Here is a 20,757-nt window from a genome sequence, read left to right on the forward strand (position 1 = left end):
GCATAAAAGAAAAATGCAAACTTACCGTGATTTGCAAAGCTCATAATGATGTCGCTCTCTCCTATTGCATTAAGATCGTTACCAGTGAGGTTAAATTCGCTTTTCATTTTATGTGACCTAGGAGAAAATTCGTCTTCTCCAAGAACTTTTTTGTAGACATCTAACAGAAATTTGGGCGCCGAGTTATCAACACCATGTGCACTTGGTCGTGGCCGATTTGGAAGACCTAACAGATTCAAAATTTCTTCTTGCATTTCTTTCTTTTCTTTTCGACTCATCGTTCTATGTAACACTGTTTGATCCACACCATTGTCAATATACAAGCCAGACTGCGTGGCGTGAACAATAATAAAAGAGGTTAGATAACACAACACAGAGATCACTAGCTCCATCACCACAGAACGCACATCACCCACAGTAACAACACAACAGAACAGGCTGCAATCACTGATAGTTTGTTTCTACTCTAACCCTCCGTCATCAATGATTGCAGGTACTCCAAACCGAAAAGCAAGGTTGCTAACTCCATAAACCAGTAAGCATCTATTGGCTAACCTCACTGTTAGTAAACACGTCGTGAGAGTGTTATTATGATTTAGTATTTTTTTACTTTGTGAAATGAACTGATTAGTGTCAGTGCCCTACACTGAATAAGCGTTGTTGGAAAAGCTCGAGTTTGGGAGCATTGTCCAATTTTCCTGTAGCTGTAAGTTGAACTAAACTCACCAACGTTGCTGCGCATCAGGGCTATGGTTGCGTGGACAGTGCATCGACTCCGACGCGATTACTTTTTGCTTTCTAGTCCAGGATCCGATATTTCTTAACTCACGTCCATAACTCCCCAATTGCATCACAATACTGTAGGCTGTTTTCTGTAGTTTTTGGTTGGTTGGATTGAGGCTCAGCATCACTTTCAGCAGCAATGCTATTTAAGATATGGACCTATAGCAGCGTTTCCCAACCGGTGTACCGCGAATGGCCCGCTGGTGTGCCGTGAGAAAATCGAAACAAAATTATTAAGTCTATAGCAACCAAATTACAAGACATAGGAAAAATTATATTTGTATTTCACATTACTATGAACCTCTAAACTGAAAAAAAAAAAAACTGTAATTGTAATATATGATTGTATCGTACAAACATTATTACTACATAGAGCGTGTTTCGTAAACAAAATTTTATTAATATTTAAAAATTGTAACGTATATTAACCATAAGTTTCATACTGTGTTAGTTTTCTGTACATTTTTAATGTTGAAAGAAAAAGTATTTGCTATCATTGTCATGACCATTTTTCCTTCTTTATTGCAGACTATTTCGAAACTTGAAATTTTAAAATATCATTCAATTCTTTCGACAAAGAAAACATGCACACAAATTACATACGTTTGTGTTTTAAAAGTACGAGAGATTTGTTTGTTCGTTTGTTATTTAGTGATCTTCCATCTTAGTGAAAGGTTGGATACAGTTTTCGGAAAAGAAAGTTTATTTTTAAAATCCTGAGTCCTATATTTCATTGCAATTGTTTTCTATTTTTAAATTAGCATAACCATTTACCACGAAGGAAACACAGTGATCGAGCTTTCTTCTCTGTGAGAAGATGATCAGTAATCACAGAAAAAAAACTACCACAGTACTTTATATTTAAGAATATAATAATAATAATAATAATAATAATAATAATAATAATAATAATAATAATAATAATAATAATAATAATAATAATATGTATTAGTGTGCCGCGACAATTCAAGTTACACCGTAGTGTGCCGCAAGTTGAAAAAGGTTGGGAAACGCTGACCTATATTATAACGTGAATGCAAACCATATGAGCTCCCGCCGGGAATCGAACCCGTGTCCCTCACAGCGAAGACAGTACACTAACCATATAACCTTGTTTACATGACGCCCGATCTTCGTAAACCCCCTCCATATTTCACGATCTCACTCGTTGGTCATACTTGCTTTTTGCTTTCTCCCTTTCTTCAATTACAGAAACAGCATTGAATTCTCGAACTTTCAGTAATAATAATAATAATAATAATGTCACCAATTTATATTTATTTTGAGCAAGATTTCTGCGTGCCCTTGTACTGTGTACTTTATCAACTACCGATACTTCCAAACATCGACTGAAAAGTTCGATAGTGTAGAAGAAGGACAAGGTCTGTATGCCTGTGTCGCCAAAGAGTACTCTTGTGTACACACAATCCTTGGCTACCGATGCAAAAGTATTGTTAAATATTACTAAACAGTGAGGTTGCATTTATAAACTTTTCAATAATGACAAGAAACGTGCAGGGTTTCTGTCATATAGGTCTACAGCTAAATTGACTAAACGTTCAAGATCTAGGGATTAAGAAGCATCAGAAACTTTACTGGATCACCATATAAAGATGAGTTGGTTCAAGCGGAGCATTTAGGGTTGCCAGATTTTGTACAAGAAAAACCGGGCAATCTCAGGCTATACATAAGGGCAGGGTACGGTACCTCTGATTTAAAATTAGTTAAAATTAGTTAATTATCTGTCTTTACCTTTCCAGAGTAGGGTCTACTACTCTCAATTTTCCAGTTTTTTTTTCTATATATAGTTTGCACCAGTGTGCGAATTGAAAAATTTTCCCAGGGGGGGATGAATTTCACCCATATGCGCACCCAGTCTTCCCCCCACATCCATAATATATATATATATATATATATATATATATATATATATATATATATATATATATATATATATATATATATATATATATATTATGTATATATATTTACTAACAAGTATAAAACAGTTCAGATGTGAGATCTTTCATAAATTTTCACTCAAGTAATATTTAGGTTAGCTACGCAAAGTAAGAATTGTTCCCTTTTTCTATCTTATCTTTATGTCCATTTAAAAATACTCCAGAGGGGGAAAAATTATCCCTGCCAGGGATAAAATTTTTCTTCTCCAGGGTGGGAAAGATTTTTGTCAGGGGGGGAAATCCCTGGCATCCCCCCGCCAATTCGCACCCTGGTTTGCACAAATGAAGCCGTACAAGGACTTATAAGGAATGTGAAAAGGTAACATAAGAAGAGCTGCCTGGCGTCCCTTATTCCGAATTCTAATTTGTTGTGTTTAACAGATCCTAAATATTGCTCCAATTACCACATACGCTCCCATTTATGATGGAAGAAAAAGTTTTTTCCTTGTTGCATCACCATCTGTCAGAAACACTACTATAGAAGAATTACATACTTAACATAAAAGAAAAAATACATTTACGCTAAATTCAGAACGATAAACAAAAAGTAAATTTCTGTAAAGACTTACGCAGGCTCTCCAAAAATTCGGCAGAAAAAAATACAGTATCAAAATTAAACAAGACACATGTCTTTATGTGTTATTGCCACTTCTTGTGCTAGAGAAAGTTCTTGTGAAATTTTAATTTGAAAATTACTGAAAATTTTTATCAAAGGGGGAAAATACAAGTGTTTTTAAAATGCTAGGAGAATACATGTTTACGTTTTTTGCACGCTATGTGGTATTTGATATTCACTCTTTCCCCATGCGCTATATTAATATAGCACATTTTACATTTGAATTCACGGCCATTTCTTCATCGTTTTATAAATGACTATTCCCAGTGGCGTAGCAGCTACCCCCGCAGTGCGGGGGGGCCGAGGTATAGGGGGCCTCAAAGTCTTGCGATGAATAAAGATTTAAAGAAGTAGAACTTCAACCTTACTTCTGTCGGCTTTACAACTAGGGCCCCTTCTCTATACTTTGCGGGGGAGCCCGCAAAAGTGTGCTACGCCACTGACTATTCCAGTGAATATTTCTCCTGAAAAGAATAGACCGTGCGCTTGGACATGATGAAAAACTTTATACCCCAGCAATGTGAAACAAGAATGTTACCTTTACACCGACAAATAAATTCGTTTCAATTCACTTCACTTCACTTGCAAAGATCCCCTGGACCAGTGTTCGTAGGTTTCCTTAAGAAAATTTCCCTCGACTGACAAAATTTTTCCTTTTCTTATCACATGTATATTAACTTTACTTTACAGTTTATTGACTTTACAGTTTCTTGAGATTTTCGTATAATTGCCGCTGCTTGGAGGTGAATTCAGTCAAATATATATTGACTCACTTAATTCCCTTCCACAGATTAAAAAAAATATATATTTTATGATAACTTTCGTAATAATAATAATAATAATAATAATAATAATAATAATATAATAATAATAATAATAAAAACGAAATTTAATGAAATATGATGCATTTTTTTCTGAAGATTTCCCATAGTCTCTACTGTTTGGAATTGAAACAAGTCAATAATGATAGAGTGCATTCTTCCCGATTTTATATTACAAATTTTGAATGAAAATTTATTAAAGCCACTCAGATGTTTATAGACCTTTTGGAGTTAAAATTAATGAGAAGGAACAGGGAGGACTGCTCGCTTCAAAAATGTAGAGCATCCCTAGTCATATCATTTTCAAGAGAGAGAAAAATAGACCATAATGCTAAAGATAATTTATTTTATGCTAGGGTGCATACTTATCCCCGTTTGTCGTGAATAATACAAAAGACTAGCCCACTCATAGTTTCCGTAATTGCCTGTACTTCACCAGCACTGGCAATTTCTTGAACACTTTCTACCAGCGCGAAGTTAGGCCACCCCTTCATCTTAATATTATTATTATTATTATTATTATTATTATTATTATTATTATTATTATTATTATTATTATTATTATTATTATTATTATTATTATTATTAATAATAATAATAATAATAATAATAATAATAATAATAATAATAATAATAATAATAATAATAATAATACGCCAATCTCTTGATCATCGTTTGAGGAGTTTTGATGAACCATTTACGATGTTGACCGTCTCCTCGCCATAAAACATAAAGCATTGAAGAAAGAGGGGGGTCAGCTCCTTCCTCTACAACTCGGATTTATCGTTTCACCCCATCAGCCGTCAGAGCACATTTGACCAACGATTTCCAGCATTTGATTAGCCGTATTAACAGAAGTATAGACTATTTTTAGTAAGGGACTAATTACACGCCAGCCTGCCCCTTATCCCAGATTCGAAATTTCCTCATGTCAATACTTCTTTGCATTAATTTTCATACCAGCACATTTTAAATTTAGATTATATAGTCAAGCATGATCTTTTTTTTTTTTTTTTTTTTTTTTTTTTTTTTTAACGTTTCAGAGCTACTTTTCATTCTAGAAATCTCTGATGGTTTACTTTTCTGTTTACTAGCCCACTAGAGAGAATTATAGGATAAATGAAATGAAATGAAATGAAATAAGAGTGCTCGATACAGACAGTGTCACACAGATCACTGTGGGCTACTTCTCACGCGACTTGTCAGTCGACGCGTTGGCTGCCCCTCATATAGACGAAGTTTTTAATTGAAACGAGCACTTGAATATTTATATGCAAAATTCATGCCTAAGCTGGCATTTGCACGCTCCATAATTCTCATTTCGAGTGCTGGTTATATAGGGACTATTTCGAAAGCTAGGATGAATGTGTTTCGATTTTTTAAAATATTGATTTTGATTTTTTTAAAGAGACAATTTTTAGAGATATAACTTAATTGTTAATTTTGGTTATTGAAAAATTAATTTAATTTGAACAAAATTTGATTTATTGGCGGTTATAGTTACAAAATTAACAAATAGTATAGTAAATACTATACTTTATGGGATATTGATTTTGCTACCTAATTTATAGTTTATAAATTGGAAAAGGTAAAATGATTTACATTATTGCTTTTAGTTTTATGTTTTTAAAAGTTTTAAATTTTGATTGCTACTGGAATAACTAGATGAGAAGAATGGCAATGAGAGTGAAAGATGGCCCCGCTGCTCCCACCCAGCTTTATTTGGAAGTTTATCTTTGTTTTTTTTTTTTTCCTTTTGTCTAATTATTAAAAACCGCTTTAATATTCATTTATTTAAAGGTTGGGTGTTAGCATGTAGGGTCAGGTTTTATTCAGTTGCATACTGGTTTCCATTGTTTTTAGTCATTTTCTATCTTAAACTGTTTTTAACACTTAAAAAAAAAATGTTTGTCCTTCCTGGCGGGTACATAACAAATGGTAATCTTAATGAATGTAAGGAAAAGGAATACCATTTCTCCTAAGTCGAGCATTCTTATGTACAGGAAAGCAATTTTGTAATGGAGACAATCCAAATCGTCAGTTACTTGTTGATTTTGAAAACATTCTAGTATTCGAAACCGAAATTCAATTTCAATTTATAAAACAGATGTTTGATGTCAAAAACTAAAAGATTTCGATCGAGTTTTGAAACCCAAAATTGATTTTCATCTATATTCAATATTTCAAAAATCGAAAACCCAAAATGTCTGGATATATGAATAGAACTAATCTGCATTTTTTTTTTTTTTTTTTGGTTACCAAAATCTAACATTTTCCAGGTAAGTATATCGCTTCTTTAATAAGGAAAAGAGAGAAAGAAAGAAAAAGAAAACAGATAAACGTAACAGAACTCAAAAAATGACCTATTGAGGCATGACGTTAAAAATGGTCCAAAAGACTAGGAAAGTTTTGTGCAAAATCACACTCCTCTTTTGTAGAGCTTGAAATTTTGAATACATAATGTTTTTGTAGCCTCAGCTGACAATAAGATTAAGTTTGATGAAATGCGATCACGAAGGGAAGATGACGGGAATTAGCATTTACGTACTGTAGCTTTAGTGAAATTGAACTTGCATCAAGATTTTAAAACCAGAAATAAAAATGTTTTTTTTTTAAATACTTTATATAAACTTTATTGTTCCCGGAGTATTATTATAACAGAAAAACTTTTTTTTTTTCTTTTTTTCATGAATTCCAACACAGTTACATACTGAAGTTATTTGTACACTAAATCCATTTCGGAGTCGTCTCAATTAGAACATTTAGCTTCTCTGTTTCTCTATCATGCAAATGTGAATGACTAACAATAACCACCTAGTTACCTATCTTCTGGTTAGCTACACTGGTAACAAGACGTCCTTGAAACCATCCTCATACTCTGATTGGCTATCCTTTCCCGCGAGTAATTTGCCCTCGGGTCAAAGCAGTAAATGATGAACGGGAGTTAAGGTGGACAAAGAGGTGAGAGACAGACTTTTAATGATTCTTCCCATTTTTAGTGGGATATTCGAGCAATGTTGTATACAGCTGTTCATTCACAAATTCTTACAAGAAGGAAAGAAAAATGTCAAGAGAGGTCATCTGCTCATAGTAAATACTATTTTATTCTACTTTATCGAGGTCATAGTTGAGTATAATATATTTTTGTTTTAAATTTCTCTTTTTTCTTACAACTTTTTTCTTTGTCAACATCTAATACAGGAAAAGAAATATTAGAATTGCATTTAAGATATATTTCCCAACGCCTCTCGTTCGGGATCAGTCAGCTTTTCCAGGAAGAAATTTATTATGCACTCACCAGCAGTGGCGTACGCAAGGGACGGGTTTCGAGATATAAACCCCTTTGAATCAGACATAACGGAAAAATAAACATTTATTTTATATAAGATATATATACAAAAATCAAGCATGTCTTACAAAAAATTGAGTGCTTGAACCCCGCTTTTGACAAAATTCTGCGTATGCCTGTCGTCACCAACAATGGCATAATGATAACTATCAACTACCAAAATAAATTTCGAGCCACCTAAACTACAGTAAAAACTTATAAAGCGTAATGAGTTACAATTAGCTATGGCATATTGCAGCAGACAAAAATTGAAGTAATGCACTGTTTATCATCATTACTTGTGCTAAGCATTTATTTACCAAATAAATTATTAATATGTTTTATATTAATGTAAAAAGCATGAATTCAATTTTCAGTGCCCATATGTTTTTTTTATCTACTGCATAAATTTTAAATATTTATTAAATTGTAGTCAGATTGACCTTTAAAGAAATAAACCACGCATTGCTTTCAGTTGGGAATGAAAACGCGTGCTGCGATTCCAGTATTAGAATTTCTGCTACCGATGTTTTTATGGTGCCGATTGAATCTTCCTCGTTTCAGTGCAAAGATTTTTTTAAAATCAGGGAACTTGGTGAAAACAAAATTAAGGAACCGTTTAATCATAAAATCAATATACATGGTGGCATTATTATTAAAATCCCAGTGTCATTTCTTAATTCACAGGCTATTTCCTTAAATATATTAAGTTACTTGTATAACAGAAAAAAATATTTACAAGAGATTAATCTTAAATTTGTTAATTGAGTGGAGTATAAAGGAATACCATAAAGTCCATTATAATTTTATGCATCGTTAACTAGATTTATAGTTCTGTGTTTCATACCTCCTGCTGTTTTGTGCTGGATTCTGCTGGTTTTATGGTTGGTATTGGTACAATACGTACTGAGAGAAAGAAAAGCAGTAAAAATGCACGAGGAAAGAAACTTTTTTTTTTTTTTTTTTAAGGCGATGAATATTCTTGCAACTGCATCGAAAACTCAGGAGAAAATTAAAGTATGAAATTTGATATTTTGATAATTCCTGTGTCTACCCCTCTCACTTAGAAAAGGAAAGAATCTGCAGGCCCCCAAACCCTAACGAAAACCCTAAATTGCAGGCCCTAACGTTACACCACTGGCCATCAGCAATCATATATATTTTTCCTTAATAACTTTGCAACGAGTCGGTCAACTTTAATTGTTTTTTTTTTTTTTCGTGTAGAATTCTGTTTTACAGTATTCGAAACTATGTGTTCAATTTGTCCTAAACTTAATGATAAAAGAACTAGTGTTGTATTTATGCTTATGTTTGGGTGTTTTCCCGTTTGGTCTTTTCCGTTTCGCCTACAGACCTTCCAGCGACTTCTATCATTATCTCACTCTCATCTTATCTGTAACTAAGTCGGGTATTCCCGTTTTGCCTACGCTCACTCGACGAGGGATATTGAGAGAATTGAGGGAATTTCTGAGTGAGGTGAGGTGATTTTAGTTTAGCGTCCCGTTCAGCAGCGAGGCTATATGAGACGTGGACCTACTGATTAACGTGGAATCCGAACCACATGAGCTGGAATTTCTGAGTGTTTGAGGTGGGAACGCAACATAAAGATAATGAAAATACTGTATTAATATATCGACTAAATGCAGTCATGAAATTTTCAATCAAGTTAAACCTATGGAAATTAATTAGTATAGCGAATAATAAATTAAACCAATTAACTTGAATTTTACAGAAAAGAAAATTCCAGAGTTAACACTGCATAGTAATCATTTTATTGTCTAAAAGTCTCATACTAATTAATTAATGCTGTAGTGAGTTTGGCTTCTCTATAGTGTTCCTAAGTTTCTGTGCTTAAATTTCTCAACTTAATTTTTGTAATTTATTTTTTAAAGGCTACGATTAAGGTAAATTGAGTGTGTTAGGTCCCATAATATTTTTTAATGTGATTCAGAAACGTTCAAATCCTGTCGTTGTCTACTATCACCATATTCACTGTAAACGTTATCCCTTGACTGAGGACTTATCCTGGCCCATCAACCCTATAAAACTAATTCCTTCATTATAAAAAAAAAAAAAAAAAAAAAATGGTATAAAAATTAATAATTTAGCTAAAATAAGTTTAAAGACATTCAGATTTGGAAAGTAATTAGTTCCCATCCGTCCTTTACTCCGGAGCCACGTTAAATACTATCAAAGCAAAACAGCTATTTCTCTTCATTCAGAGAAACTCGTACTCAATTTATTCAAACAGGAAGAACGAGGTAAAGAACTAACTCCGCTCATTTCACCTCTGCTATCTTTGGTTCGATACTCGTCCACCACTCTAGACATTAATCAAGCATTGAAAATTGAATTTAATAGCCAGCATTCACGCTATCTTGAGCCTTCTCTCCGGGCCTCAATTTTCTCTACTTGCAATATTACAAGTATTTCTGCATTCAGACAGAAAAACTACAAAGTTACTTCCACCCACCACTAAGGCTGAAAAATTGCATTAAGAAATTTTCTTAGCAGGGTAGCTGGAAGACATAATTGTTCATCTCTCAGAATCACTGGAGTACCGACCAGCCTTGTAAAGTTCGAGAAACTGATCTTGAATAGCTAGTCACTCGCCTTTTTAAATTGTTCTGAGAGTCCATAAAAAAAGAAAAAAAGAAAAAAAAAGAAAAGAAAAAAGAACGTATATCGGTTTTGAAATCGTGACCTTTGGAACTACTAGTGGCATGGCACGTACTTGGCTAGAATCACAGTCAATCACGTCAAAGCTGTTGCTGACGTTGAAAAATAAACTTATTCATAAATCTTTGAAAAAAAAAAAAAAAACTCAGACAAGTAAATATCCCTAGTCGAGTGAGTGTAGGCAAAATGGGAATAGGCCAAACGGGAATACGCGTTTGGTCTACATCTAAGATAAGATTGAGATAATGATATATATTCGTGAAGATCCTCAGGCGAAACGGGAATAGGTCAAACAGGAATGAACTTTTATTTGTTGATACACTACTATGGGCTCTCTTAGCTGGTTTAATGACTAGCGTACATGATAGCATCCATCCAATCAATAAATTAGCCTTTCACCATTTTCTTGAGAGAAATTAATTATGAGAGTTCATAATGAATTGCTAGAGTTATTTTCAACAAAATGGTTTTAATAAAACTCATTCGCACTAACAAATCATTTTTCTAGAATTGATAGAGAGATAAATTGTATCACATCGCGTTTTTCCTAATGAATCTTATTTATAAAATATGAACAAAATCTATATCTGTATTCGAGAAAATTGAACAAAATTCACTCCACTTGTAAATATATTTTCAGATTTTTTCCTACAAAACTTATTATATTATGTGCCTTTGAATCAGGTCCGCAACCAGCCACAGAGGTTTTGGGGGGCATGAATATGTTAGGTTGGCAAGTCATCAAAAATTCTCTTACAAATATCTAAATTGTGTTTTTTGAATTAATAATAGAATTTTGTATTGAGGTCTGGAAGGGCCATGAAAGGTTTAGGGGGCCAGGCGCCCCCCTAGCACCCTCTGGTTGCGGGCCTGCTTTGAATGAAATATACACTTGTGAAATATGAACATTATAGTACCCCTTTTCGAAAAACATCATCCAAATAGAATTAGCAACAATCATCCTTGCTGTAAATTTTCGAGAGAAATGTGTTACACTAATTTATACTAGAGCTGTAACTGAAGTATGTATTTATGAAATAAAAAATAATCTGAGACCCGTTTTCTTTAAAAATTGGCTGAACAGAATAAATTATTATAGGAATTTCAAATATTTATTTGAGAAATATAGCGAACTAAACTGGATTAGTAGTACTGCGAGCATTACGGACGCTTGTTCGGCATTTTTTTTAAAGATCTCTGGCTCAGGGTCAATGTTCTACGGATACCTAGGATCATACCCTCTAAATTTTGCCAATAGATACGTTGGCCTACACCCTCAAATTTTGGGAGGGGTGCATAAGACCACTTCTTAAATTTTGGAAATTGTTAAAACTAAAAATTTGGTGTGCTAATATAGGATAGGACCGGGGCATATACCTCTGTAAGTTTATGTGGTCCACATATTTCGCTTTTTTGAATTAAACAAAGTGTCAGAAGTGTAGATTTGGATGTTTGTGATCTATTTGATCTTCTTTGACGAGGCTTTTTCACGATATTTGGTTATGCAGTTGAGTTTTGGGGCTATTCTCTTTCATAAGATATGAGTACATTGGCGTACTTCTCTTAAATTTTGGGAGAAGTACGTTGGTCCAGCTTTAAATTTGGGAATCACAAAATCCAAAATTTGGTAAATATTATCTAGGGCTGGAATATGTACCTGAACTCTGTAAATTTGGGTACTTCTGCTTATCCCTTTCTGTGGATAAAAAAATGCTTAAACATTCGTATTCCCATGTGTTCACCACGTGATCGGTTATTGATCTCACTTATCTTGTATGATGAGATTTTATCACGTTATATGGTTGTATAGTTGAATACAGGGTCTATTTCCTTTCATAGGACATGGGTACATTGGTGCTTCCTTCTAAAAGTTTTGGAGAGATGTGTTAACCCGTCTCTTATATTTGAGAATTGTCAAAAAATAAAATTTGATAAAAGGTCTCTAGGACTCGAGGGTGGTCCTACTTAACCATTAATTTCACAGTATTGCAAAATATTCCACAATAGGAAGCTACCAAATATACCATATGTTTACAGGTGGGCAATATTAGGCGTTTGTTTCTCCACCCTTTATATACAATACGTCTCACACGAAATTCAAACGCCTATCAGGGTTACAGAGCCGCACCCACGGGGATCCACTGGGTCCAGACCCACCCAAAAAACTTCCTAACTTAACATACACTATGTGATCAAAAGTATCCGGACACCCCCAAAACATACGTTTTTCATATTAGGTGCATTGTGCTTCCACCTACTGCCAGGTACTCATTATCAACGACCTCAGTAGTCATTAGACATCATGAGAAAGCAGAATGGGGCGCTCCGCGGAACTCATGGACTTCGAACGTGGTCAGGTGATCGGGTGTCACTTGTGTCAGAAGTCTGCACGCGAGATTTCCACACTCCTAAACATCCCTAGGTCCACTGTGTCTGATGTGATAGTGAAGTGGAAACGTGAAGGGACACGTACAGCACAAAAGCGTACAGGCCGACCTCGTCTGTTGACTGACAGAGACCGCCGACAGTTGAAGAGGGTCGTAAAGTGAAATAGGCAGACATCTATCCAGACCATCACACAGGAATTTCAAATTGCATCAGGATCCACTCCAAGTATTATGACAGTTAGGCGTGAGGTGAGAAAACTTGGATGTCATGGACGAGCGGCTGCTCATAAGCCACACATCACGCAGATAAATGCCAAACGACGCCTCGCTTGGTGTAAGGAGCGTAAACATTGGACGATTGAACAGTGGAAAAACGTTGTGTGGAGTGAAGAATCACGGTACCCAATGTGGGGATCCGATGGCAGGGTGTGGGTATGGCGAATGCCCGGTGAACGTCATCTGTCAGCGTGTGTAGTGCCAACAGTAAAATTCAGAGCTGGTTGCTTCCCACTGTTGAAGAGCAATTCGGGGATGGCGATTGCATCTTTCAACACGATCGAGCACCTGTTCATACTGCACGGCCTGTGGCGGAGTGGTTACACGACCATAACATCTCTGTAATGGACTGGCCTGCACAGAGTCCTGAGTTGAATCCTATAGAACACCTTTGGGATGTGTTGGAAGGCCGGCTTCGTGCCAGGCCTCTCCAACCTACATCGATACCTCTCCTCAGATCAGCACTCCGTGAAGAATGGGCTGCCATTCCCCAAGAAATCTTCCAGTACCTGATTGAAAGTATGCCTGCGAGAGTAGAAGCTGTCATCAAGGCTAAGGGTGGGCCAACACTATATTGAATTCCAGCAGTATCGATGGAGGGCGCCACGAACTTGTAAGTCATTTTCAGCCATTTGTAATTCATTTGTAAGGTATCTGGATACTTTTGATCACACAGTGTATATTTGTACACTTTCTTAATAAAACTGTACTTGTACAACAGGAAAATCATTTATGTAGAATAAATATTTGATCTTACTCTTCATTTAACCTCTTTCTCTTATAAATACTATCTGGTTCTATCATTTTTTCTGAAAATACTAACTGAACCTGTGCTCTCTACACAGCGCATCATTCACATATGAACGTGAATCTCCTTGTTATTCCTCACATCTGTGCATGTCCCTTTACAGACACAAGTGAAAGACGTCTTGATATAAATTGGCAAGAGATACCATAAAGCGGAGATTTTGTCGATTACTTTTTCAATATCTCGCACCATTTGCAAGTTTTGAGCCTATTTGCGGTTGGAGTTTCTAATTCACGTATGATCAGTGTTTTCTTTCTTCTTGTATGCAGTATGTAATAAGCAAATACATTACGCACACAATTAATTATAATGTCAGTGATATATGGTGTTCATCGGGCAAAACACTCCAAACAATAAAGATTCAGCTTAGAGTAGAGAAATAGTTGTGCTTCGTCTTTCGTTATCATTTGGCCATTAAACAAACGCCTGAGAGGTATGTAACCCTTTATACAGTTGTATGGTGTTGGAATGCATAATCCGTAGGATATGATGCTTAAGTCTTTTCCCCTAATTTCAACACTTCCAGTGTACCCGTAAAAATTAATTGGCCATGTTTTTTTAAATATCCAATTAGAACTGGACAATCTACATAAAATTTGCAATCGATCAGTGAAAACGTTATTTTTCTAGAGCCTGTAGTTTCCGAGATTTCATTGTCGAAAGAATTGGCCACAAACATGTAAACGTCCACAAACGTATAGCTTAAGAGAACTCCAAAGATGGCAGCACAATTCATTTGCAATGATTTTGGAAAAGGCTTATTAAAATACAAAGGCTTTGAACAATAATTTAAAAAACAAACTTTATGAAAAGGTCTATTTAAATGATTTGTTTAAAGTACACACAATTTAAAACATTTCTCGTTGTTGAACGTGAAATCACAAATAACCGTAAATCAAAAGTTTGAAATCCAAATTTATAGGTTGGAGCTCAGGCGCTTTTGTTGCTATTGTAGGATTTTAATAGATAGATAGGAGAAAGTATTTTACAATTATTTATTGTTTTTTCGGGTTCAGAAGTATAGTGATTTAATACTATATAAACGTATTGGCTTGTAGTATCGGACCCCTTCCCCAAAGCTTGGACCTCCTCCAACATAAATTTCTGGGCATGCACCTGCACGGGTATCTTAGTGAATCACCGTCTTCTTTTTTCTAAGTCAAACATTTAAAAGCCCTGAAACGTGTTTAATTATTGTAAAGGAAAAGTCTAAGCTCTAAATTTCAAGCTTTTAAACTCAAGAGATTGAGATAAACGCTATCACATGCGCTTGTCATTAGACCAGCTAAGAGGGCTTACAGTGGTGTACCAGCTAATACGTATAAGCATAAACACTACACTCGTTCTTTTATCAATAAGTTTAGGACAAATTCACCATCTAGTTTCGAGTAGTGTAAAGAGAATTACGTTTTCCATACACCAAAGAAAACTGAAATAAAACTTGCCGACTAGTTGCAAAGTTATTAACGAAAAAAATATGTACGATATATGAAGACTTTGGGGCAAAAACTCGTCAAGTCCAAAAAGTGAAAGTGTAAAAGAGATAGCTTCACAAGGATTTCCCATCATCCGATTTTCTTCAAACTTGGCACATATATACTAGACCGAAAATAAATTGACACGTACTTTTTTTTTTTTGTTTCTTTCGGACAATAGGTTAAGGGGGATAAAGGGCCTCTTTTCAAAAAAGGGTCCCCTTAATTAAAAAGGACACATTAAACAAACGAAATTCTGCCGATGGAAAGACGACTTCAAAGTAGGAAATACGGGTTTTGTCGTTTTTGCGAGAAAAAGGTTGCAAAAGCAATGACTCCCTTCAAAATGACAAAGGACTCCCCACAATCCTTCCGGAAATTGGATTTCGGTGGAATTGCTTGAAACCGTGATATGTTTTAGATATTGTGTTCCTAAGAAAAAGTCTCAATGCGCACAACCACAAATCACTGACCGTTTGGCCACTACAGTTCCACTTTTTTGAAAACAGCCGAAGATAACGACATTCTGGATTTTGGTAAAAATGACTGAAACTGTGATATGTTGTGGATGTGGTGATCCTGAGAGAAAGTCTCAATAGGCACAACCACCAATTACTGACCGTTTGGCCACTACCGGGTCGCTTTTTTGGAAACAGAAGGTACCGGTAACGGTGTTCTGGATTTCGATGGAATTGCTTGAAACCGTGATATGTTTTAGATATTGTGTTCCTAAGAAAAAGTCTCAATGCGCACAACCACAAATCACTGACCGTTTGGCCACTACAGTTCCACTTTTTTGAAAACAGCCGAAGATAACGACATTCTGGATTTTGGTAAAAATGACTGAAACTGTGATATGTTGTGGATGTGGTGATCCTGAGAGAAAGTCTCAATAGGCACAACCACCAATTACTGACCGTTTGGCCACTACAGGGTCGCTTTTTTGGAAACAGAAGGTACCGGTAACGGTGTTCTGGATTTCGGTGGAATTGCTTGAAACCGTGATATGTTGTAGATATTGTGATCCTGAGGAAAAGTATTAATAATGAGCAGAACTACCACTCACTGACCGTTTGGCCACTTTTTTGAAAGCAACCGAAGAAAGTGATGTTCTGGATTTCGGTGAAAATGACTGAAAGTGTGATATGTTGTAGAAATTGTGATTCTGAGAAAAGGTCTTAATGGGCACAATCACTAATCATTCACCGTTTGGCCGCTACGAGGCCACTTTTTTGAAAGCAGCCGAGCCGAAGATAGTGATATTCTGGATTTCGGTCAAAATGACAGAAGCCCTGATATGTTGTAGTTATTGTCATCCTGAGAAAAAGTCTCAATGGACACGACCACAAATCACTAATCGTTTGGTCACTACATGTCTACTTTCTTGAAAACAGCCGAGTATAACGATGTTCTGGATTTCGGTAAGATATGTTTAAGATCTTCTGATTATGAGAAAAAGTCTTAATGGACACAACCATCTAATTGTGACCGTTTGGCCACTAAAGGTCCAGATTTTTAAAAACAGCCGGGTATAACGATATTTTTGATTTCGGTGTAAATGAATGAAAGTGTGATATCTTGTAGATGTCGTGATCCTGAGAAAAATCGTCTAGGGCTTACCAGGGTTTTCCTTTATCCCGCAAGATGAACATCTGTCTATGCTCAAATGATGTTGGCCGCTACTCTCCCCATCCCTTTTCTGGGTTGTGGGATAGAATTTTTCAGGTTTCATACAATTCTACCAAAATTCCAAACTATCCTTATCTTCTGCGCTTTTAAAAAATGTGACTCCGTAGTTGCCAAATGGTCACTGATTGGGGTTGTGTCCATTGAGACTTTTTCTCAGGATCACAATATCTACAACATATCACAGTTTCAAGAAATTACACCGAAATCCAGAATACTGTTACATCCTGCTCGCTTTAAAAGTTTCCCATAGTGGCCAAACGGTCAGTGATGGGTGGTTGTCTCTCTTGAGACTTTTTCTCAGGATCACAATTTATACAACATTTACGGTTTCAAGCAATTTCACCGAAATCCAGAATACCGTTACTTTCTTTTCAAAAAAAAAAAAAAAAAAAAGGCCTTGTACTGGCCAGACGGTCATTGATTGGTAGTAGTGCTTATTGAGACTTTTTCTCAGAATCACAATATCTACAACATATCACAGTTTCAGTCATATTAATCGAAATCTAGAATATCACTATCTTCGGCTGTTTTCAAAAAAGTGTCCTCGCAGTAGCCAAACGGTCAGTGATTGGTGGTTGTGCCCATTGAGACTTTTTCTCAGGAAGACCATATATACAACATATCACGGTTTCAAGCAATTTCACCGAAATCCAATTTCCGTAAGAGTTGTGTGGGATCCTTTATCATTTCGAGGAGGGCATTGCCCCTGCAACACTTTTCTCGCAAAAACGACAAAACCCGTATTTCCTGCTTTGAAGTCATCTTTGTATCGGCAGTTTCGTTTGTTTAATGTGTCCCTTTTAATGAAGGGAGCCCTTTTTTGAAAAGGGGCCCTTTGTCCCCCTTAACCTATTATCCAAAAGAAACCAAAAAAATACATGTCGATTTATTTTCGGTCTAGTATATATGTGCCAAGTTTGAAGTAAACCGGATGATGAAAAACCCTTGTGAAATTATTTCCTTTACACTTTCACTTTTTGGACTTCACGGGTTTTTGTCACAAAGTCTTCATATGTACTCATGCTTACTGATGACCAATGATGTAACGTTAGAGCCTGCAATGCGGAGTCTCCGTAGTTTGGGGACCGCATATTCTTCCCTTTTCTGAATAAGAAAAGTTATCTTATGTAATACGGCGCTTTTGAACGATTGTCTTAAGTATTCATTATGGGTAGAACACAGGAACTATTAAAATATTTTAGTTTTGTTGTAAGAATACTCATTACCTTTAAGAATGGTGTAAAGGGCCAAGTTTTGTGAATAGATGTCACTACAATCTTCATATATCTCACATGTATTTTTCACCTTTCACGAAAATTTACAATTTCTCTTACAAATTTCAACCTAGAGACCTCAATTTTTTTAGAGAAGGAACTTCATAACTTATGGAGGGCAACAATCCGTGCCGATTTTTTATTTAGAATTTTCTTCATTGTTGAAACAGTACTGTTGTTAGAGGTTAGGATATCCATATCAACAATCAAGCCATTTCAGCAATGAAGAAAATTCTAAATGAAAAATCGGCACGGATTGTTGCCTTCGATAGGTTATGAAGTTTCTTCTCTAAAAATTTCAAGTCTATAGGCTGAAATTTATAAGAGAATCGTGAATTTTCGTGAAAGGTAAAAAATACATGAGACAAATACGGCGATTGTAGTGACATCTATCGGCAAAACTTGTCCCTTTAAACTAATCTTAAATAAAAATGCTGATAAATAATAGTATATCGTTATTGCACGCATGCTGCTTTCCTTTTTTCTAGTATGTACTGTGCTAGCCATGAAATCAGGAGAATCCACCATAAAACAGCAGGAGATATGAAAAACCGAAGTATAAATGTATAAATGTAAGCATAAAATTATAATGGACTTTATCTTTATGGTGCCCGTCTCTACTACACCCAATTAAGAAATTTAAGATTAATCTCTTGTCAATATTTTTCACTGCTATAAAGTAAATTTAATCTATTTTAGGAAATAAAGTGTGAATGAAGAAATGACACTGGGATTTTAATAATAATCTCACCCTGTACATTGTTTTTATGCTTAAACGACTCCTAAGTTTTGCTTTCATCGAATTCCTTGATTTAACAAATTTTGCACTCAAATGAGGAAGACTCAATAGGCACCATAAAAGCGTTGATAACACTAGTTAACAAAGGTTTTGTTACATAAAAGGAAATACCTGTTCTTAAAGGAACTTTTTGCGCTGAATTCGAATATGCACTCGGTTTTTCTCCATCACGTACGATTTTCCCGTAACAGAGGGATTTTCGGGAAAATCCCTCAAAAATTTCCCTTTTCGTTTATTTTACACCCCAAGATCTTGTCCCCTTGCATATACTAACATAGAAATTATACCTAAGTATACTTTGATTCATATTTAACAAACCCTCCAAGTTTCGTAATAATCGCTTTATTCTTTCTATAGATATAAATATGTTTGTATGTATACTGTGTGTACTGTTTATTGCACCTTATAGTAATGCTTTCAGATCTCTGAAGTTGAGGTAAAACGTTTTGCTTTATTACCACAAACACATATATAAAATATAATACAATATAATTTACAAGTGTGACAATTTACAATAAACAATAATACAAATGTACCAAAAGGTCATGAAAAGACAATCAAAACTATCACAATATATGAAACTTCCATTGGGTTACAAAAACGTACACTACTTCCTTCTTTTGTAAGAAATGTTGCATTCTCTAACAAGACCCCAACAATAGTCCCCCATCATTGAAGGATCCCATCGTCCCTGGTACCTTTTCTCCATTGCCATTATATCTTGGTGGAATCTTTCCCCCTGTTCGTCGCTGAGAGCAGCTAGGTTAGCAGGAAAGAAGCTGAGGTGGGAGTGCAAAAAGTGGATTTTTAAAGACATCCTACAACCCAACTCTTTGTATTTCTGTATCATGTCCTGTACGATTTCTGTGTAACTCTCAGCTTTGTTATTGCCCAGAAAGTTGCGCACAACACACTTAAATGCTGTCCAGGCAGCTAGCTCAGCACTGTTTAACTTGCTGTTAAAGCTATCATCAAGCATTAATTTCCTAATTTGGGGACCAATAAACACTCCCGCTGAAATCTTAGCATCACTCAGGTTAGGGAACTTATCTCGCAAATACTTGAAACCTTCACCAGATGTGTCCATGGCTTTGACAAAGTTTTTCATAAGTCCTAACTTGATATGAAGTGGCGGTAGTAATATCTTATTAGGATCTACCAAAGGAGCGTATTTGACGTTGCATTCTCCAGGTACGTAATTCACTCTAGGTTCCCATTCCTTCACTTCATAATGTTTGTCATCAGCTCGGCTATCCCATAAACATAAAAAACATTGGTACTTCGTGTAACCGCACTGCAGTCCTAATAAAATACCAACTACCTTGAGATCACAACATATTTGCCAACAATGGTCCTTGTAATTTATAAGATTTAGCAAAGTTGACATGGTGTCATAGGATTCCTTAATCTTCACTGAGTGCGCAAGTGGTATAGAAGGTTTTTTATTTCCATTATGTAAAAGGACAGCTTTAAGGCTGACCTTTGACGCATCGATAAATAACCTCCATTGTTCTGGAACGTAAGGAATTCCTAGCTCCGCCATCAACCCATTTATATCCGTACATACGAACACATTATCTTGCATTGAGAAATAGCTTGAAAATTGAACATGCCTTTTTCTGTACACTGATACGTTCGTTTCTGCATCCAATAAGTTCCACTCCTGGAGTCTTGATCCCAGAAGTTCCGCCTCTTGTTTTGTCAGGTGCAAATCACGGACTAGGTCATTAAGTTCACATTGCCGGATGAAATGTGGCTCGCGAACACAGTCAGGGATGAACGTTGGATCCTTGGATGTACATGTTGATGTCGATGGTTCATCAAGGTCATGATCATCATCAGAGTCTTTTGGCCATATCTC

The 20,757-nt window shown here is 35.6% G+C and overlaps 1 protein-coding gene across 1 annotated transcript in view; it reads right to left on the reverse strand.

The window, feature by feature from the left end:
- Positions 1 to 631, reverse strand: part of gbb (TGF-beta family member glass bottom boat) — a 92,092-nt gene extending 91,461 nt beyond the window's left edge. The window contains exon 1 of the mRNA XM_081769217.1: positions 26 to 631. Within this exon, the coding sequence (XP_081625343.1) occupies positions 26 to 392 (367 nt within the window). The 5' untranslated portion in view covers positions 393 to 631. The remainder of the gene's footprint in view (positions 1 to 25) is intronic.
- Positions 632 to 20,757: the final 20,126 nt, after the last annotated feature.

The sequence above is a fragment of the Thermobia domestica genome, chromosome 8, assembly GCF_964235325.1.
Source record: "Thermobia domestica chromosome 8, izTheDome1.hap1.1, whole genome shotgun sequence".
NCBI lineage: Eukaryota > Metazoa > Arthropoda > Insecta > Zygentoma > Lepismatidae > Thermobia > Thermobia domestica.